The sequence below is a fragment of the Neodiprion pinetum genome, chromosome 5 (assembly GCF_021155775.2).
Source record: "Neodiprion pinetum isolate iyNeoPine1 chromosome 5, iyNeoPine1.2, whole genome shotgun sequence".
In the NCBI taxonomy this organism is placed as follows: domain Eukaryota; kingdom Metazoa; phylum Arthropoda; class Insecta; order Hymenoptera; family Diprionidae; genus Neodiprion; species Neodiprion pinetum.
The window spans coordinates 15,326,665-15,346,092 of NC_060236.1; the positions used below are offsets into that span (position 1 = coordinate 15,326,665).

The 19,428-nt window shown below is 35.9% G+C and overlaps 3 protein-coding genes and 1 long non-coding RNA gene across 8 annotated transcripts in view; 3 read left to right on the top strand and 1 right to left on the bottom strand.

Annotated features, from left to right (window-relative positions):
• The first annotated feature begins 972 nt into the window (after positions 1-972).
• On the top strand, positions 973-3,731 carry LOC124220440 (coiled-coil domain-containing protein 25). 3 transcript variants are annotated; one of them, XM_046629327.2, is made up of 5 exons: positions 973-1,167; positions 1,339-1,386; positions 1,945-2,032; positions 2,898-3,280; positions 3,509-3,731. In XM_046629327.2, the coding sequence occupies exons 3-5, from the start codon at positions 1,961-1,963 to the stop codon at positions 3,588-3,590; spliced, it is 537 nt and encodes a 178-aa protein (XP_046485283.1). In that variant the 5' UTR covers positions 973-1,167; positions 1,339-1,386; positions 1,945-1,960; the 3' UTR covers positions 3,591-3,731. The 3 variants fall into 3 exon arrangements, with proteins under 3 accessions (XP_046485283.1, XP_046485280.1, XP_046485282.1); XM_046629324.2 differs by having other exon boundaries at positions 976-1,189; positions 1,945-2,036; XM_046629326.2 differs by having other exon boundaries at positions 977-1,167; positions 1,945-2,036.
• On the bottom strand, positions 3,410-11,786 carry Tgt (tRNA-guanine transglycosylase). Of its 3 annotated transcripts, none has more exons than XM_069136804.1 (7): positions 11,636-11,786; positions 9,690-9,779; positions 9,414-9,567; positions 7,830-7,962; positions 7,135-7,296; positions 6,852-7,020; positions 3,410-5,193 (listed from the first exon to the last, which is right to left on the bottom strand). In XM_069136804.1, the coding sequence occupies exons 1-7, from the start codon at positions 11,696-11,698 to the stop codon at positions 4,846-4,848; spliced, it is 1,119 nt and encodes a 372-aa protein (XP_068992905.1). In that variant the 5' UTR covers positions 11,699-11,786; the 3' UTR covers positions 3,410-4,845. The 3 variants fall into 3 exon arrangements, with proteins under 3 accessions (XP_068992905.1, XP_046485273.1, XP_068992904.1); XM_046629317.2 differs by lacking the exon at positions 11,636-11,786 and adding an exon at positions 11,039-11,223; XM_069136803.1 differs by lacking the exon at positions 11,636-11,786 and adding an exon at positions 10,389-10,430.
• A 1,588-nt stretch (positions 11,787-13,374) lies between these two features.
• LOC124220442 (uncharacterized) lies at positions 13,375-15,028 on the top strand. Its single transcript, XR_006883598.2, has 3 exons — positions 13,375-13,624; positions 13,869-14,105; positions 14,185-15,028. It is a non-coding gene; the product is annotated as an uncharacterized lncRNA (long non-coding RNA).
• Positions 15,029-15,849: 821 nt separating this feature from the next.
• DNApol-alpha180 (DNA polymerase alpha catalytic subunit) overlaps positions 15,850-19,428 on the top strand; it is a 29,348-nt gene continuing 25,769 nt past the window's right edge. Inside the window, exon 1 of the mRNA XM_046629312.2 lies at positions 15,850-16,155. Within this exon, the coding sequence (XP_046485268.1) occupies positions 16,140-16,155 (16 nt within the window). The 5' untranslated portion in view covers positions 15,850-16,139. The remainder of the gene's footprint in view (positions 16,156-19,428) is intronic.

A 19,428-nucleotide genomic window follows, 5' to 3' on the forward strand; every position in this document is an offset into this window, starting at 1 on the left:
GATCGAACCCGTGTCCCGCATCACTCCATCCTCATTTTTTTTTTTTTTTTGAGGAGGAAACCATATTTATTTAGGTGAACAATAAATGTACAATATTTACAATGTTGCACTTGTAATTATCTTAGTTTATGTAACTCCGGCTTAAATTTTAAGCTCAATCTAACATTTTGTTTTACATTAAGTGGTTAACTTATTTTTTAGTGTTTTGTTTACGACTTGAATGCAGTATTATAACAAAGGCAGCAGTAATTAACTTAAATACAGGAAAACTTCGCGCAAAAACCTGTGATTGAAAATTCATCCTCATGTGGTATCCACTCAGCCACACCACAGCTACGTCCGTGAGCGCGTGTTTGCTCGGTATGTTTATGGAGCTTGCTTGGAATTCGCTGATGCTTCTCTGGAAGATTCAGTTCGAGAAAAAAAAAATTTTCCCCAACCACTTGCCCATTGCACATTTTGCATAAATGTTATCGAGCTGGCTTCGTATATTTTTCCATAGACTGCGTGCACAAATATTCGAGAATACCAGGCGTCACATATTTTCATATCAATAAAAAAATAATATATATTAAAAAAAAAAAAAAAAGTATTCGGACTGGGAATAGTTAATTAATTTGGTTCAGCGTCCGCTAATTGATTCCAAGATTTATCAAATCTGGAGATACTTTTATTCGCTGACATTCATAACTGAAACAAAAAAATCCCAATTCTTGCATTCCTGGAAACATCTGTGCGAGCGGGGACAAGGATGCGATTGGCAACCACTTGCTCGAGGGACCGAGTATATCTATATATACACGATTGTGGGCCACCTTCGGTGCATGGCCGCCTAGGTGTCAGGTCGGAAATGGGCCACCTTCGGTGCGTGGCCGCCTAGGTGTCACGTCGACGCTCCAATCTAGCTGGTATCACGAAAAGCCGAGCGTTGGAGATCTCCCTACTCATCTCTGGCTATACTGCGAACAGTGCATGCGCGAGCATGTAGCTATTCCATTCTGCGGACTTGGCCATTTTCATGCAATAAAATGAACCAACTTTTACATGCGGTGTTCGGTCTTCTTTCGTCGCATACCTATCTCTACTTGAGTGGTTGCAATGCAACAGTAACCAAGGAGTGAACTGTCATGAAAACATACATGAAAAAGTAACGACCGCTGTAAAATGGTATTTTATTTCATGAGTGACGGTAAGATTATTTACCATCTCATCATTTTAATAAACTAAGTAAAATTATTAAATATATGTGTACGGAAAAATACTATGAATTATTAACTTATTCCTTCGTAGATTTTAAGGTTAGGTTAAGTTCGATTATTAACTGTTATATTATTTTAGTGGTTCAGCCTCCCGTAACGCTTTTTATGGGTCTCGACAAGTATGAAAGTAAGATACCTTTTAACCTATTCTTTGTTTTAATCAATTTATTTTTTTTATATACTTTACTACCAACATGTTTTGGTAGTTTACCAATCACTAGGATTGCCTTAAAATTGAAGTATGTAATGTGTAAACGCTTTGAAGCATTCATATTTAATTTCCTGTCAACTCATTCGTCAGCAAAGATTTAAGAAATTATCGTTGGATAATATTTTCCACCATTTTTTTTTTCTAAATCACGAACTATCTCTGTTTGATAGAACTTTTTTTACTTAATAATATCCAGCTGTCAGATATGATGTTCAGCACGGTTCAAAAACTTTCTTAATCATATAGTAAAATTCAATGAAATTATCACAAAACTTATTTGAAACCCAACACTAGTGGGTAAAATTTTTGTCCAATTTGTATTTGGTGATCCAAATCTTTGAATGGGTCTTGACCCGTAACATTCCCAATTTGGTTGACTTTTTTTAATATTATTTAACACATCAAAAGTTTCCATCTGCTGGAACTTGATTCCAAGATGATTATTCTATGCATATTCAAGATCTCTGTTTTTAGATGAAGATCTCATAAAATGGGGTTGGCCGGAAGATGTCTGGTTCCATGTCGACAAATTCTCATCAGCTCATGTTTACTTGAGGTTAAAGCAAGTATGTTTTCGCTATGTGAGCCAATGAAAACTGCTGAAAAGAATGACATTCTTGTTCATATAGAACTGGACTATGATCATTTTTCTTCTATTTGCGACACTAACAATAAGGTTTCCTCAACAGTCTTCAGATTTTGAAAGCTATCTTGGTTGAATTCAAGAATTAACATTCGCAAATTAACAGTAAAATTCTTTTTTTTAAGGCGGTACATATGAGTAAATGACTGAAAAACTGGGTGGATTCTGGGAATACTTATCTACAACCAATTATTCAATTTGATGTAGGTTTGTTTTATTTAAAAGTGTGTGGATCGAGTTTCATTAGGACTTTTGTTTTTAGAATCAATTATTCAGAAGCATAATTCTTATTGTATTACCAATAACGTCAACCATTTCACTTGGTGACATGATTTCTGTACTTCAAATTTGAAGACAGTATTTTTCCTTTTACTCTTCAGCATGATCTGATTTTTTTTTTAAATGTAGTGACTGCTTGATGTTGAAAATCGATATTTTGCTCGAAGTTTAGAGATATTTTATTTATTTGAGAAATTACAATGTACAATCTCATTACGATAAGCTATCTAAGAATATTACGAAATGGCTAAGCCGTTTGTGATATCGCAAGCACTCGTGTTATCAAGCGAAATGGTTGGGATTACCATCAATAACATTGCTTTTTGTTAATCGATGGTGGTGAAAAGAAAAAATATGTAAATAAATCTTGATTTACACACTTTTGAATAAAATCAGCTCTTGCTAAATTAAATAATTGAATGTCAATAAATAAATTCTTCAAATTCATCCACTTTTTCAATTGACTACTTATAAATACCCCTCAATGTCGTTATATACTTGGCAGGGTCAAACAATAGATGATATTCCTGGGACTGTTCTGGAGGATGCAGCTCAATTGGTAAAAGCTAACAGTATAGAGGGTAATAAAATGAACGACATCGATGTTGTTTACACAATGTGGTCAAACCTGAAGAAAACGCAAGGAATGGAGGTTGGTCAAGTTGGTTTCCATAAAGAGAAGGAAGTGCGTAAAATGCGAGTTGCGAAACGCTTAAATACAGTCGTTAACCGATTGAACAAAACAAAGAGAGAAGAACATCCGAATTTCATGGCAGAGAGGGAAAACAGGGACCGAAGTGAACGTGATGATAAAAAGAAACTTCTCAGGGAACAGAAGGAGAACGAAAAAGCAGAAGAAAAGAGAAGGCAGGAAGAAGCAGAAATGAGGTAACAAATGAGCATTTCAAAAATCCTAATTAAAATCCTAAATGCCATTTGGCAATCATATGCTCTAAAATTTAATTTAGTTTATCAGTCAAGTGAAATTTCACTTTTATTATCATACACTACCTTGCATACAGAGTTAATTATTTCACGATTCAATGTACAATTCATTCATTCGTCGATTTACCTTTTTGCACTGCTTAAGTTTTTTTTTTTGCATCTGGTTTCCAGAAGCTACAATTCGCTGTTCAGCCCAAACAACATGACAACGAATACCGAGAACACTGGCTATGATTCGGACGACTTTATGTGATGCGTCTATTCTCAATGCTAACTAATATTACAAAATTGATTTATTGGTCGACTATGTCAACATTTACCTATCTTATATTCAGCCTGCTGTATTACTTTACAACATGCAATATTTAAAAAGAAAAAAAAAAAAAACTCATTAGTTGTCTGGCCATGTTTCGTACCTTACCATTTATCGTATTATAATGCTAGTTTTGTAGCTTCAAGTAGATATGTTAGCACAGCAGAATTCAGCATCAATCCAGATCTTTTCTGTGCAAGAAATTTCTCATAAAATGTAACTGATGAAACATAGTTTTATGATGAAGTTCACGCAAGCTGTGATTCAATGAAACACTGATTTGTAATCAATATTAAACATTATTATTTCCATCTTTTTTTACTACCAATAGATATATTTTCACAACGGACCAACTTGCCTATGGATGAATGCTGTCAATCGCGCGTTTCCATAGTATAACTACAGAGTTTAAATTGAATTTTTTTATAATCAAATTAGCAACAATGATAGCATATATATTTTTTTTCGGCAGAATGAAAGTTTAAATATTAGTTTCTCCATACAGAAGTGTACCTAAAATATAGGATTGTTGCGATAGGATTTTTCATGTGACTTTTCCCATTTAAATACGTAATTTATAAAAATATACCTATTCGTTTATTTACCGAATTTTTCACCATAACGGTGAGTACGGTAATTCTTATATGAATATAAGAAAATAATTGTATAGATAATCCAATTACTTTGAAAACTGATATTAGCTTTTCTAGGTTGGAGCAGGATCAAAAATCAGGAGTAAAATCAGGGCTTTTTGTATCTTGTTCGAAATGTTAAACTAAAGACGACTTTTCAAGTTCAACGAAAATAAATATTATGTATTATATTAATATTATTATGTATACAAAATTGAATCCAGTCCAGCTGTTGAGTTACATGGAATGAGGCACCTCTAGTTATTAAACTTGAGCTAAAAATCCTGTAGGTTGGGTAGATTTTTAGTTCAGTAAAAACGCATGTTAAGCTTTTGCTTCAGTAAAATAAAAAATAAAAAAAAGCTGTTTCAAAAACATGGGTTAGTGAACAGAAAAAGGAAAAATTTCACTAATTACAAAATGTAATTACAAATTCAAGCTGCAGGAAAAGTATGCAGTGAGTTCAGAATTCAGATGACTGTTTTCAACCAATGGAACGACAAGAAAGCCAAACCTTGTCTATTTAGTTTTAATTAAATTTATTTTCTAGTGTATTGAAGTAATCATTTCGATAATTTAATATCAACAGCTTCCAGTGCCTCTGTTATCCACGTTGGATATTCTCCATCCGGGTATAACTCTAACATAAATTTTCGAACAAACTGGGGAAATGTCTGCTCTTTGATACTGTCCCTGATATCTCTCATCAGTCTCAATTGGAAGTTGATGTTATGCACGCTCAGCAAGTGACAGGCCACGGTTTCCTGTGTCACTATTTGGTGTAAATAGGCACGAGTATAGTTCTTACAGGTTGAACAATCACAGGAATCGTCTATTGGTGCCGTGTCGTATTTGTACTGCTTTTGTCTCAAATTTAACTGACCTGTCCGTATCAGCGCACAGCCAAATCTCTGTAATGTTGTAATAGATGCACTGTTAATACTTAATATTAAGGCTTTGCGATGAATCGATTAATTATAGACGCTGATGAATTGGCTCTTTCACTTAATCGATTTTCGATTAGGCGATTTATGAATGATTTTATTTTTTATTTTATTATATTCACAAACAGGTAATAATAATAATAACCTTTATTTATTACAATTTTATTTCTAAACAAGGAAGAAAGGAGAATAGTAAAGCAGGTTGACAGTCGCAATAGAAACACCTGCATTGGCATGAGGGATAAGGGAAACTCCCGAAAACTTTGTCCAGGTGTAGCCGGACCCGAGTCCAAATCACCAACCAGCAACTCAGCGCCTGAATGGCGACCCGTCTTAAATTTTTGCAAGTTGCCATTCAGAGCCTTATTGGCAGGCCGGGGACTTGAACCCATGTCTTCCCACTCCGTACTCTGGTGCTAGCACCTAAGCTACTACGGTCAGTGGTACATAGTGTTTCGCTGAAATGATAGATGCAGCAATTCAAAGGGAACCCACAGGATGTAACAAGATAACGTGCACGTGGGCCCGATACTAAAAACTAACGTATGATCTAATTCACTTATAGATGAGATTGATGTTCGTGACCGTGTAGATAGTCTATAGATTCAATTTAGTTGGGTGACAGTCAGGGATAAAATGATGCAATTATAACAATCAGCTATGTTTTTTCAAAATGACGTTCCGGCAGGACCCCTCCTACCATCATCAGGTTTCTTTAATGTAAAATCAATCACAATTTTTACATGAGAATTTTTAGTGTTTACAAATTTACTAATGTACATAAATGCCACTGTTTATTGTTTAACCTTATTATTGAAACTAATGTGAAAAACTGAATTGTTCAAATCTTACATATATCGACATTCCTAAACGTTTGCGATGTTTGTTGCATGATATTCGAGAAGGAAGTGACTACCCACCTACCTATACCGATAGGACTGTTATCTTAATATTTATTTCAACAACTATGTTTGAACAGTAAGAAACCTGATGATGGTAGGTGGGGTCCTGCCGAAACGTCGTTTTGAAAAAAACATAACTGATTGCTATAATTGCATCATTTCATCTCTGACCGTCACCTAACTGAATTGAATCTGTAGAATTCACTGATACTAAGTCATTCGATATTGCTAGTGTGGAGAAAGAAAAACGTTAGACCAACATGTATTTCTATTCATTCTTGTGAGCTAAAGTTTTAATTTATCTTTAATAACGTTATGGCTGCACCTTAACATTTCCAGCAAATTCAGACGTTGGTTGAAAGTCGTGATAGCGGTGGAAACATGGTTTTTTTCATTGCGACTGTTTTTTCGATTGATCGCTTTGCTAATTGTTCTATTGATTAATTTTCCAAAGAATGGACTGATCAAGAATTTTGTTTCACTGTTCTTTCAATTAATCAAATAACTGGTCTCTTCCACTAATATTTTTACGATTAATCCATTGATCTGTTCTTTCAATTAATTGTTTTTCGGATGGAACAATGGATGGAAGTCTACGATTAATCGCACAGCCCTACTTCATAAAAAAAAAAGATGTTTTTGTGATTTTATTCCACAACCTTTCATGAAAATAACGTCTGCGGTAAAAATTCACCTAATTTGAAACATAAAAATTTCAATTACCGCTGTTCTGGTTGGAAAGACACAGTCGAACATATCCACTCCCAAAGCGCAGCATACGACTAAATCAACAGCAAATCCAACCCCCATTAAATACCTTGGTTTATCGACCGGTAGAACATTGGTTGACAAATGTACCATTCTCCAAAAATCATTCTTGCTTTCTCCACCACTGAAAATAACCATCAGATCAGACAAATAGTTACACATCACAACTACTAAACATCGCATATCTTATTTAGTAGTGTCGATAATTATCGACAATAAGCAATATATCCAAAATCACCTCAAACCTCCTATGGCAAAACCATTGACTTGCCGCTGTGTCAACAATTTAGCACTCTTTGTTCTGAGCTGTGGATCCAGTCCGCCTTGAACAATAGGAAAAATATTTTGCTCATCAGATTTCTGATGAGCCAAAAGGCACCTGTCTACCCATCTTGTGGTTCTAATGAGTGCAGAGAGAAAAAAGAATTTTATTATTCAGTGGCAGTATTGAAAGTCGGTTGCATTATGGTGGAATAATTTTTATTCCCAACTCAACTGTGATGGGCACTTTATTGACCTAAAAATTGAGACAAAAGTAGAATTTGACATACTTTTTTCCCGCATCTGCGGAAGAAAAGTTCTTATTCCCCACATTTGTAGAAACAAAGTTTTTATTTTCCGCTCATTTGCGGGAAAAAAGTAGCACTTTTGTTTAATGGGGACCACTTTTTAAGTGAATAAAGTGGCCACAGTTATCGAGAATAAAATCCTGTATGCAACAGCGGAATAAAACCGATTATTTCCTTGGGTGATTATTGTCTGCGCTTTGCTCAGGCAGGACACCCAGCCTCAGGAATAATCTTTGACTTTATTCCCTTATCACCTAATGTTAATATCTCTCAAACAGATTCTAGTCCAGCATCTGCAACTATTTTTTCTCCAATTATCGTGGACAGCAGGAAACAATAGTTTTTTTTTGCTCAAGTGAATTACCTATGCATTGCCTCTTCAACTCGAGGCCCGGTTACTTTTGCATGGACCACATCATCCAGCTGCATTATGATATCTGCACCAATTGTGTTTTGTATCTCAATTGAGTGTTCCGGTGTCAACACACATTCAGATCCTGAAAACAACTTACACAACAAAGAATTAAGGAATATCGCACCAATTCTAAATACTAATAAATGTGGAGTACTTGATTCACAGAAAATAATTTCTTTCAGCTCTAGGGAATATACTGTCTAAGCAAATGTTCCGAATGAGCGATGATATATTTGTAGCTAAGAATAGAATTTTTTTTCTTTTCATTAATTTATTAGATCGTGTGTGAAAATTGAAAATTGTTCAGGTTAACAACTCACTCTTTGCAAGGAATTTGAAAAGGTGATTTATAGTAACAAAAATGAGAAGTTCTTCATCGCGAACTTCATTGAGTTTTATTATACTTTTAATCAGTGATAATAGTACACTTGGCCAAGTGGATTTCACTCTAAAATGTTAAACCAATTTCAAATTAAATTTGCAATGTACATCTGCATATGACACTTGGTCAGAAAAACCAGGACAAAGTAAAAACATGTTAATAATCAGAGGATTAACTCCGCATTTACTACTTATATGTGAACGTTTCTGTTAACTTCAGTATATTACCGAATTCAGAGAGTAAAATTTGAGAAAGTTTCAAAAGTGGAAGCGAGCAAGCATACTGCAAGAACGTAACATTTAAGAATTCAATACTAATATTTGTTTTAGTGCTTATTATTAGCTTGTGAAATTTTAAAGAATATTATTCTCATTTTATTCTGATCCAATAAATGCTACGTCATTTTTTCATGCAAATTAGTTGCATAATAATAACAATAATAATTATCATTCCAGTCTCACCATGCCCTTTCGGATATGTCTTCATAAATGAATAGCTTTTGTGGGGTGTAGTAAGGATGGACTAGTGACAATCATTATGCGCCCGCAGCTGTCTTAAGATGTTTAATAGGAACACCTGCATTCGCACAAGGGACAAAGAAAACTGCAGAAAACCTCACCTGGGTATAGCCAGACTGAGTTCAAACCTCAGCTTACCGATTTGGCACCTGAACGACGCGACATATGTCACATTTTTTGTGAGCTGCCGCTCAGATCCTCCTCGACATGCCAGGGATTTGAACTCAGGTCCGCCAGTTTCACAGTCTCGCATGCTACGCTACTACGGTTGGTTCTACATTGGCTACTATATTGGCATAAACAGGAATGATAATAACAAATGCACAAATTTTGATTATTTCTAGAATATTTTCATGCTGGGATTAATATTTGGCAGAAATAGCTGTTTTAAATTTAAGAAAAAGCTACAGCTGTGGCTGATCGGACATTTTTTGGTGGAGATAGCCTTTAGCAAAATTTTTCAGAACTTTACTGTTACCTTAAGAATCTTCCAATTTCTCCTGATTATGTCGTATTTTAGAGCTTGACACAACATTGATAATCTAAAAATTTAACTACTGGACAACTGATTGGTGTGATAATTGATCAACTTAAATCGGCAACAGATTTTAGCGATGATTAGGTATATATTACCGTCATAGGGAGAACGGAACGTTACACCCTCTTCAGTGATATGTGCGAGTTGAAGTAAAGAGACCATTTGAAATCCACCTGAATCAGTGAGAAGAGCTCTTTTCCAATTCATAAATTGGTGCAAGCCACCTGCCATTTGCAAAATAGTTGTACCCTTAAACATTTAAATATGTAATTAACAGGTGACCAGAATTAATGGAATCATAAATCACGAAATTATCATTTCAAATCATGTAGAAATGATTGAAGAAAATTCTTGGACAAAGTTCAACTAACTGGTCTTGTTCCGAGGTGATACGTATTTCCGAGAATTATTTGACAGTCCAATTTTTCCAACTGCTGAGGCAGCAGCCCCTTCAGGGTTCCCTGTAAAAAAGATTGCTAAAAATATTGTAAACTATGCATTTATATTTCAAGGGCACAATCTTGTTTTCTACATGTTTCGTAGGTTCGTTACGCCCGATCAAATTAGCTAATGATGGAATGTTATTTCTAAACATTTGAGGAACTGAAATGTCCTTTTAGTTTGCGATATGCTGATTAGTAATAATGATACAAACAAGAAACGTTAAACATTTTGTGTTACATATGCAATCATGATATTATTAATGTAGCTATGAGATCCAAAATGCTTCAATAGTTTGAGATCGGTTGGCAAAAAATCAAAACTTTTTATTAGATTTATTATGAAATGCTCGTACACTATGTGTTTATTAAATTATATTAAATGGAAACTATAGAGATATTGTCAAAAATACAAACATAGTAAATACCAGAATTATGCATAAAAGCTTAAATATCCATGCCTCGTTTCAAATCTCTTCATAAAATAGTTAAAAAACGTAGAACAACTATTTAATTTCATACTACATTGCCAGATTTTTACTATAAAGCCTCTGAAACAAATTTACTTCTTCTCAGTAATTAATTCAATATTGGCATTTGTTGATCATAGGGTGTTTTCGTGTTACCTACATTTTCTATACATTTTATGTATGTCATTTTATTGACATATTTCGCATTCATACTTGTCAGGCAAAGTCGCATGGACGTATATTGCTTGGAAAGAATGGGTTACCAATACGAAGCATGGTTTTTACATAGCATACTGCGGCCTATTACACGAGTTTTTAATAACGAATTTTCTAGACTTTTTATATTTTCGTGTGAGGATACTATCACTGTATATTTCAAAAGTGTAGAAAGTGTAGCTAACACGACAAGTCAATAATGAATATCGATGCTTTCAATGTAAAATCAATGCAAAAAGTGTCACAGTAAATCGGAGAAAGTGTGCTTAATAACATGCAACATCGTGAAGTGAAATCGAACAAATACACTAGATTTTTAACGACTTTGAAGCAGTTTGAAATGAAGCATCGAGATCTGAGCTTTCATTTATATTAATTCCAGTATTTTTTCTTTGTGTATTTTTAACGAGGGATCTCTACAGCCTGCTAATATAATAATTTCACGAATACACAACGTACGATCATCCCGTAATATAGTTCTTCAAGATACGAACCTCCTTAACCAAATCTGTCAGAATTGTGTATCTGTCAAAAACTAGCTAACCTAACTACTTGTATTGTACCAGTACATGGCGTGACTTTTGTAGCCTCTACCTGAGTGCCAACCGGCATAAATACCGGAGTGTCAACATCGTGATGCGGTAGAATCATTAATCCAGTTCGAGCTTTCGAAGTTGAACATGTTTCTGCAATTTTAAAAGTCAAAGGGACTCGGCATGGCTGTTTGCGGTCCATGGCGTAATACTGTGCACAGGAGGTTCGTAAAGTTAGCAACCGAAGTTAAGATAATCAACTGAAAGCAGTTTAGATCGTTTGCGCGTGCCTTGAATATGAGGAATATCACTCGCTCTCGTTTGGGCGGTCATTCGTTTTTGGGAAAAATTTAAGTAAAGTTAGGATGCTGAATTTCAGCACCCGGATTTTGAAAATGATATCATGCGAAAGACTAATAGAATTTCAGATACATTGTGGTGCCAATCGTTTGCGCGTCGTTTGCGCAACCAGCAGCACGAAATAATTTAGCAGAAAACATGAAAAATGACCAGTAAAAGAATTATTTTCTCTAATATACCCGGAAATGAACACGGGTAACTAACAAAATAATGAAGTAGATATAAATATTGCGAGAGGTATTGCACTAGGTCTTGAATTAATTCAAGCAATATGTTTATTCTCACTTTCAGACGCTACCGATTTAGCAGTTTTTTGCTCTTCGGTTATACATCCGGATTTTTCCTTCAGAATTACTGACATTTTTCACACAGTTAATTAAAATTTGATTTTTCATTGGGCTCGCTAGATGATGCTTATGATGCTTAGGATGTTTTACGCATCCTCTCGATGCATTGTTGGGAAGAACCGAAGAATCGTATTGTTATGATGCTTTCTGAATTTCTCTGGTAAGCTGAGCAATGATTGGCTGTTGCAAGATTCTCTTACGCGGCAGCACTGGCAGCACTGCTGGCTTATCCTGTACAAGGTCCCTAGATTAGACAGGTCAAGACACGTGTGTTCCAGTTTTTCTCACTATAACGTGGGCAAAAATGTTCTATGCGCGTTCGCCCAAAAAATATCAAATTTACATTACCGCATTAACCAGTTTTGACCAATCTTGCTCAATTTTTTGAGGTTCAGCATTAACGAGTTGCGCCCTTCGTGTCCTGACGTTCACGAAATAAATAGAAGCACGTATATATTTTGAGGTTAATCATTGTGACAGGTCAGGAATCAGAACCACACCGGGTGCTTTCCATTTAGAGCACAGTGTGACACAGTGTACAAATTTCTATTGTAAGCGGCCAATCCGGGCAAAGGAATAGACCAGAAATGTTTACACCGTGTCATATTGTGCTCTAAATGGAAACCATCTATTGTCATACGAAACTTTTGGCGCATTCTCACTAATTATTTTGACCATGCGTGTCTTGACCTGTCTAATCTAGGGACCTTGATCCTGTACATATAGGCCGTGTTCGAAAATTGACTGACAGTACTGTCGCCAATCTTTTATCTCTTTTGCCCTTCCAAGTTCGTGGATAGCTCTGATTCTGTCCTAGGGAATTTTCAGTACTGTCAGTCAATTTACGAACACGGCCATAGGGTGCTATTTCGGCCGTGTTCGAAAATTGACTGACAGTACTGTCAGCCATCTTTCACCTATTTTGCGCTGCCGAGTTCATGAACAGCTCTGTCTCTGTCCTAGGGAATTTTTAGTACTGGCAGTCAATTTACGAACACGGCCTTCATGAGCGGTAAAAAGCAGCAGTGGTTCAGTAACTTAGTAGTCTTCACTAGCATCAGTCTGGTAATTTTACGCAGCAGCAGCGCTGCTCATGAAATAGGTCGACTGTTCTTGTGATCTTGTGGCTTGTCGTTCGAAAAACTAAACTGCGAGCAGCAGAAACTTGCGCCGGAAGTGATAGGGGAAAACTGCTGCTGCTGCTGCTTTTTACTGCTCATGAAATAGCACCCATATACGTTGGGTGCTTTCCATTTACTGACTCAAGTCGACTTGTGTCGCTATTTCTGGTGTATTCCTTTGCCCAGATTGGCCGGTTACACCAGAAATAGCGACACTAGTCGATTTGAGTCAGTAAATGGAAGGCACCCATACATGTTCTAACCAGAGAGAAACCTTTCAAGGTCCTTCGTCAACGACTTGAATTCTCTAGCTAAATTTGTTTTAGTAATAACGACTAAACCATTGACTATCAGACATGGGAATACATCATCAAACATCAACAAACGACCAACAAAGAATTAAAAAGAAATCAATTTATTTGGGTGTCAATGACGGCCTAAGTATAGGTATAATATTGACCTGTTTTCTACCTGTAGCGCGATTCTGTAACTCGTTATGCTGTCGTTATGGACTCATAACGACAAGTTTCGTTATGCTACCGACCGCGTCGCTGTTATAACGACAAATGCGATTCTGTACACTATTCTTAGCGAGTTTTGTCGTTATTAGTAACGAAAAGTATCGTTATGATGTCGTTACGGTGCGAGCGGATAGCGAGGCTCAGAGACCCCCTCGGTACGCTATAACGACGATTATAACGACACTTTGCACACGAGCTAGAGGAGTGGTGTGCGTTTCCCATATTTTTCTCGACTCCGAGAAAGTGCTTCGAAAAGTGCTCCGAAAGTGAAAAATAATTACGACGTTTGAAATAACAAGTAAGTAAGTTGAATTTTGCAGTAATTAGGAATTATCAATGCAGATTGACTTCAGAAAAAATTGTAGAATAGATTTCATTATTTTCTAAAAAAGAATAACATAACCTATAAATTGTAGTGTTGCTCCGAAGAACCCACAAAGTTGCTTCCACAAATATAATTATTCATTAATTTCATTAATAATTCATTTCTACTATTAAGTCTATTATTTACGCTGTTTCTTTGATTATCTTCAATCTCAAAGGATCATGGCTATCGAATACCTTGCTTGGGATGTATTCGTTCTTGAGGAAAGATTACGTCGACTCGAACGTCGTGTGGAAAGAAGGCGACTGAGAGATGCTCAGAATCCTTTTCAGCTACCACGAGAAGAGTTTCTCAGCCTTTTTCGCCTGCCTCAAGAAGCTGTGATGAATCTTGGTTAACACCTTAAGCGCAGTCAAAGCGAAAATATTTTTCACTGTTCAGCAAAGCAGCATAGGTTCAGTTTGAGTTTTATATACATAATATGCATATTATATTTAGTCTACTTTTTTCTAAATCAACATATTTTCCATCAGGTGATGCTGGATATCCGTTGGAGCCTTGGCTGTTAACACCTCTGGCCAATTTTCCTGAAGATACGCGACAACATCAAAATACACAACAACTATGTAAGGCTAGAAGCGTCGTCGAGCGGTTTTTTGGAGTTTTTAAATCTGTGTGGAGATGCTTGTCATACCAGCGAGTCTTGATGTACGAACCAGCGTTCGCAGCGAAAATTGTTAATGCGTGTGCAGTACTGCACAACATGAGAGTGCAACTACGATTAAACAATGAAGATGACGAACAATTAGCACCGATAGCTCATCCTGTAGAGAATGATGTTGATCCGATGGATCAAGATGAAGAATACAACAGACGAGAACCACGCGCTTTGGCTCAACGAATTCAACAACAAATTATGAGAGAAAGATTTACCAACATCCGTGATGCGGAAGAATAGAATACAGAATATGGAATGATGTTTATGGTTAAATTGCCAACAAGTATAATGTTTAAAGGTGATGAGAGAAATTAACGACAACAGAGTCAGGGCGGTGTTACGCTCCGACGTACCGCCTTGGCGTACCTTTTTCAAAATTCCATGTCATTTCATTTCTTTAATATCTTCAATGCACAAATATTATTTCATCAAAATCTCATAGGCTCATAGGAGTAAGGCTCCGGTCAAGCATCTCTAGACGCCAGGTTCGATTCCTGGCTCCGTCGTTAATTTTTCAAACTCACCAATTTTTCGAATTTACATTCCTTCAACTATAATGTTTACAATTGATTGTACATAAAGAAATATTCAATTGTGTTTTTAAAGTATAACTTTATTTTATAAAAAATATTCACCCTTTTTAACTTGAACAAAAAATAAAAACGCGAAAAATCTTTATTCTAAACTAGACCTCAATTTTTTTTTCAAGTGGTATTGTTTTTAAATAGCTTTGCCTCCATGAAATTAACAAACTCAAAGACTTCTTGAAGTATTGAAAATATTAAAGCTACAGTTATGATCTTTAGTAAAAAATGGGAGTAGTTATATAATTTTACTCTTCAGAATATTGGTTCTACGTGAAGAACCCAATGGTGGTCCATGCAAAAAGAATAGTGAGGAAAACGTAGAAGCAGTAAACGCTGCATGGGGATTCACGACACGTGGTCAAAGGGCTCCTTTTAAGAGTATGAGTGCAAATAAATTTTTTTATTTGTATTAAAATTTATTAAAAGTATTAAACGGTGTTAAGATATAATAACAATGATGATATTTATATTTACAATGTTCACTATATGATGGATTTGCACTGACTGTGACTGAGTGATTGTGCGCGCCTCGATTTAAACCTTCATGCGCGCCACCGCGGCACGAATTTCAACTATTTTAAGGCGAGTTTCGATAAAATTCTAGTTACTTACTAAGGATTTGTCACAATACGTCACTTCCAGTCGGTATCCATAACGACGATTCGTTATCCCATTCTGTAACGTCGAAGTGTTGCTATTCGTAGTTACGGAATCGCACCGTCGTTATGAGATTGTCGTTACACGCGGCGAAATTCGTTATCGTTACGATAGCGTTCCGAATCGTTATTCTTATAACGAGTTACAGAATCGCCCTACTGCTTCTCTTATTAGTTTTAACTTGACCCGTCAGGAGGCAGATCTTTCTTTTTCCATCTTAACAGTGTAATGAGTGTTGGTAGTATTCTTACCGTCTTTTTTAGTGGTTGGCACCTTGCGGCAATTTTCCCGCTAATTTTACTGTAGTAGGTTGTGAAATTTTGTTTACACGTCGGTGCAGTTGCTCGGCTCTTAGCAGCCACGTGTTTTATAAATCATATTTTCTGCTTCCCTCCTAATCTGTGGTGTAGATTATGATTTTATGATCTTCTTATTCGCTCCATAGAACGCAGAGTGTTCCGTTGTGGAGTGTTAGTGTTAGCTTTATGACGTTTGGATTGTTCGTTTGTTTCGCTCTTACATCAGCATGGATGAACCTGCATGTAAGTCTTTCTAATTTAACGTGCATTTTTCAATGTCAAGTCGTATTCCCTCGACAAATAATCCATTTTAAAATTATTGGCTTGACGAAGATCTATAGATATCCTAAAACCTTATTATTGTCAATCTCGATATCGTCACATATCCATTGCATTCTTTGTCACGATTAATGTCACCGGTGTCACCTGTTATAACTCGCCCCATACTAGCTTAGAGACCACTGCGATACCATCGGATTATGTGAGATTGAAACTTGTAACGTCAATGTGACCATGCGATTTTGATAATTGCTATTTCGCAATTTGAGGATGGTCTGAAATCCGGTAAACTGTAATGGAGCATCAATTCACTCATGTTTTGCCCATTCAAGTCCTTCAAAGATATACCGAAGCTATAGAATGGTAATTTTTCTTTCGACATTATTTGGTTATCCAAATGTTACAAATTTCGGTCTCATATGCAAGTTATGGTCAGCTTTTGTGAAGATCTGCAGTTTGATAACTGTGGAAATACGTAACCTTATGTACATAGTAAAGGGGATGCATTACTGATCCTACAAACTTTTTCTAAAAATACAATATTTTGACCACTAATAAATTTCTAACGAAATGAGTTTTTACCATGCTGTTTGAATCGACTGTATTCCGTATCTTGTATCTACCAATTATTAGTCCTACTAATATCGAGATTTTTTTTTCATAACCTGCATTATACAACTGCTCTACTAAATACAAATTTCAAAATTATTATAATAGCATAAGGGCACGAGGTCGAAGTTAGTCATGTTATCGTGATGAAACATTGAGACAAAAGTTAATATTTTACTATTTCAAAATAACTTCTGAAGGAATTAAGTTTCCAAAATATGAAAAAGTTTTGCTTCAATGCGGCTTATGAATTCCTGGGAAATGCTCAGGTTATGAAATAATAGTTTTTCTTTTAAATGCTTCGTTAAGTTAGGAATTTAATCCCATGATGAAAAATGATTGTACAGAACAATTGATTTGTCATCACAGACCAAGTATCGGGTAATACGATTTTAAAAAAACTATTGGCCATAGAACGACAAAAGAAACTCCAATTCATTAAAATGTAATCCACTTTCGCTGGTTTACAAATTGTTGAACCAATTATTTCACAAACAAATACTCAAGCTGTGTTACTCCAAGTTGCAACTCGAAACACCACCTTGGATTAATTATTTTCAAGGTTTCTGTGACACTTTAAATTTTACTTAAAGGAATGCCGGACACATGTAACGTATTTGCATTGCTGAAGAACGTTAGCAATTATTTTCGTTTTTTTCAGTAGAGTAGATGCGCCGATAGTTGGTTATCTTTGCATACCGTAATTTTCAGCACACAATTTATGTATTGGGGGCACAAATTAATTCGGTCCGTTCTCAAAAGATGGATCTATAAACGTGGCTCTAAAAACATTCAATTTTTAAGTAGTAACAGCTGATTGCCCTGGTTTTAGACAAATTGGACACCTGCCGATAACATCCAGTTTGTATTGTTGTGAGTTTCATATAAAACGTTTTTTGTTACGCTGTTGAAAATGTCAGTTTTTTTGATAACTAAACACCATTTGTGGGAAGTTTTAATTTTTTGTTTTAATTGGAAAAAAAGTTCAGCTAAAGCTCATCGTATGCTTGTGAAAGTTTACGGTGACAATGCTCCAACTGACAAGTCACGTAGAGAATGGTTTCGGCGCTTCAAAAGTGGTGATTTCAGCGTTGAAGATAGACCTTGCTCGGGACAGCTGAAATTCGTAGACGATGAATTACAGGCATTACTCAATGAAGATCCGAGTCAAACGCAAAACGAGACTATAATTACTTCGTTTGAACCGTGCATTACGAGAAAAACGACCGGAATATAAGGAAAGACATGATAAAGTTTTTTGCATGACAACGCTCGGCCTCATGTCGCAAAAGTTGTCAAAAAATATTTAGAAACGAACAAATGGGATTTCTTACCGCACGCGCCACATTCTCCGGACATTACTCCTTCTGACTACGGGCTGTTTCGACGGATGCAACACGATTTGGCAGGTCACCGCTTCACTTGTTTCGAAGAAATCGAAAATTGGCTTCAAAATTGGGATTGCCTCAAAAGACGAGAAGTTTTTCTTACACGGGATTCCGAAATTGCCTGAGAGGTGGGGAAAAGTTGTAAGCAGTGATGGACAATATTTTGATTAATTTGTTAATTCATTATCTTTTGAAATAAATGCATTTTTTGAGCGAAAAAAACGGACCGAAATAATTTGTACCTCCAATATAACTATACAATATGAATTTAAATAATGATGAATGGAATGATCAGGCGGCTTTCTTCAAGTTCAAGGCTTTCGATGTGCAATCAAACAAGTTTTTTTTTTTCCATCCGAACTACTGCGTATGACACAACCTGCTACGCAATGTTCTTCTCCCACCCTTAATGCTTAATGTATTATTTTTTGCAGTACAGATTGTTGTACAAAATATAAGTCACATCTATCTTAGCAAAGATTACAAATCACAAAAGCATACAAATTTTGTTTAAATTAAGCATAGTATCGATATTATTTTAGACTAAATTTGTAAGTGGCTGACAACTGGAAGTGGCTGGCTTACCTGTGCATCTGTCTTATGATATCCGTGAAAACAAGCTCTGAAAATAACAAAATATACGTAATTCATACAAAATTTGAAAGACAGGGTGGCCACCCGTCTGGAAAACCGGAAAAACCGGGAAATGTCAGGGAATTTTGTATGTCAGGGAAAAGTCAGGGAAATGTCAGGGAATTTTTTGGTTGGTCAGGGATATTTTATAGAACTCACGGATTTCAAAAGCGTTGTCCATAAAATTGAGATGCTATCACCGCATCGTCACAATTTTTCTTCTCTCCTTATTGACGATTATAAGCTTAGTTGTTGATTGTCACATGAATTCAGTAGTACGAGCAGACATCGGTTTGATTTATCTATGGCCGTCACTGCGTGTGGAGACGCACGTTCACCGACGCCTAATAGTCTAGAAAAAACGAAGCCTCAATTTTTTGGCGATAACTCAAAAAGTAAAAGCGCTAGCGAAAATTTTAAAAAGATTCTTAAAGAGGAGGAAATTTCCAATAAAAAAATACGAGCACCTGGAATTCTATCTTCAGTATTAGTAATTTTAATTTAACGCTGAACATAGGGCTCTGCGCAACTGTTACGGCATAGACGCGCCGCGTCTAGACAGTACACCGCATAAGATAATTGTTTTGCTGTATTAGATATCAATTTA

Bases quoted from the DNA above. Each gene is read 5' to 3' on its own strand.
- LOC124220440 (XM_046629324.2), top strand. From the start codon at position 1,165: ATGGTATTTTATTTCATGAGTGACG. The intron at 1,190-1,338 runs GTAAGATTATTT...ATATTATTTTAG, and splicing joins ATTTTATTTCATGAGTGACG to TGGTTCAGCCTCCCGTAACG. The intron at 1,387-1,944 runs GTAAGATACCTT...CTCTGTTTTTAG, and splicing joins GGGTCTCGACAAGTATGAAA to ATGAAGATCTCATAAAATGG.
- Tgt (XM_046629317.2), bottom strand. From the start codon at position 11,179: ATGGACCGCAAACAGCCATGCCGAGTCCCTTTGACTTTTAAAATTGCA. The intron at 9,780-11,038 runs GTAGAGGCTACA...TCTTTTTTACAG, and splicing joins TTATGCCGGTTGGCACTCAG to GGAACCCTGAAGGGGCTGCT. The intron at 7,021-7,134 runs GTGATTTTGGAT...GGTTATTTTCAG, and splicing joins TTTGCCATAGGAGGTTTGAG to TGGTGGAGAAAGCAAGAATG.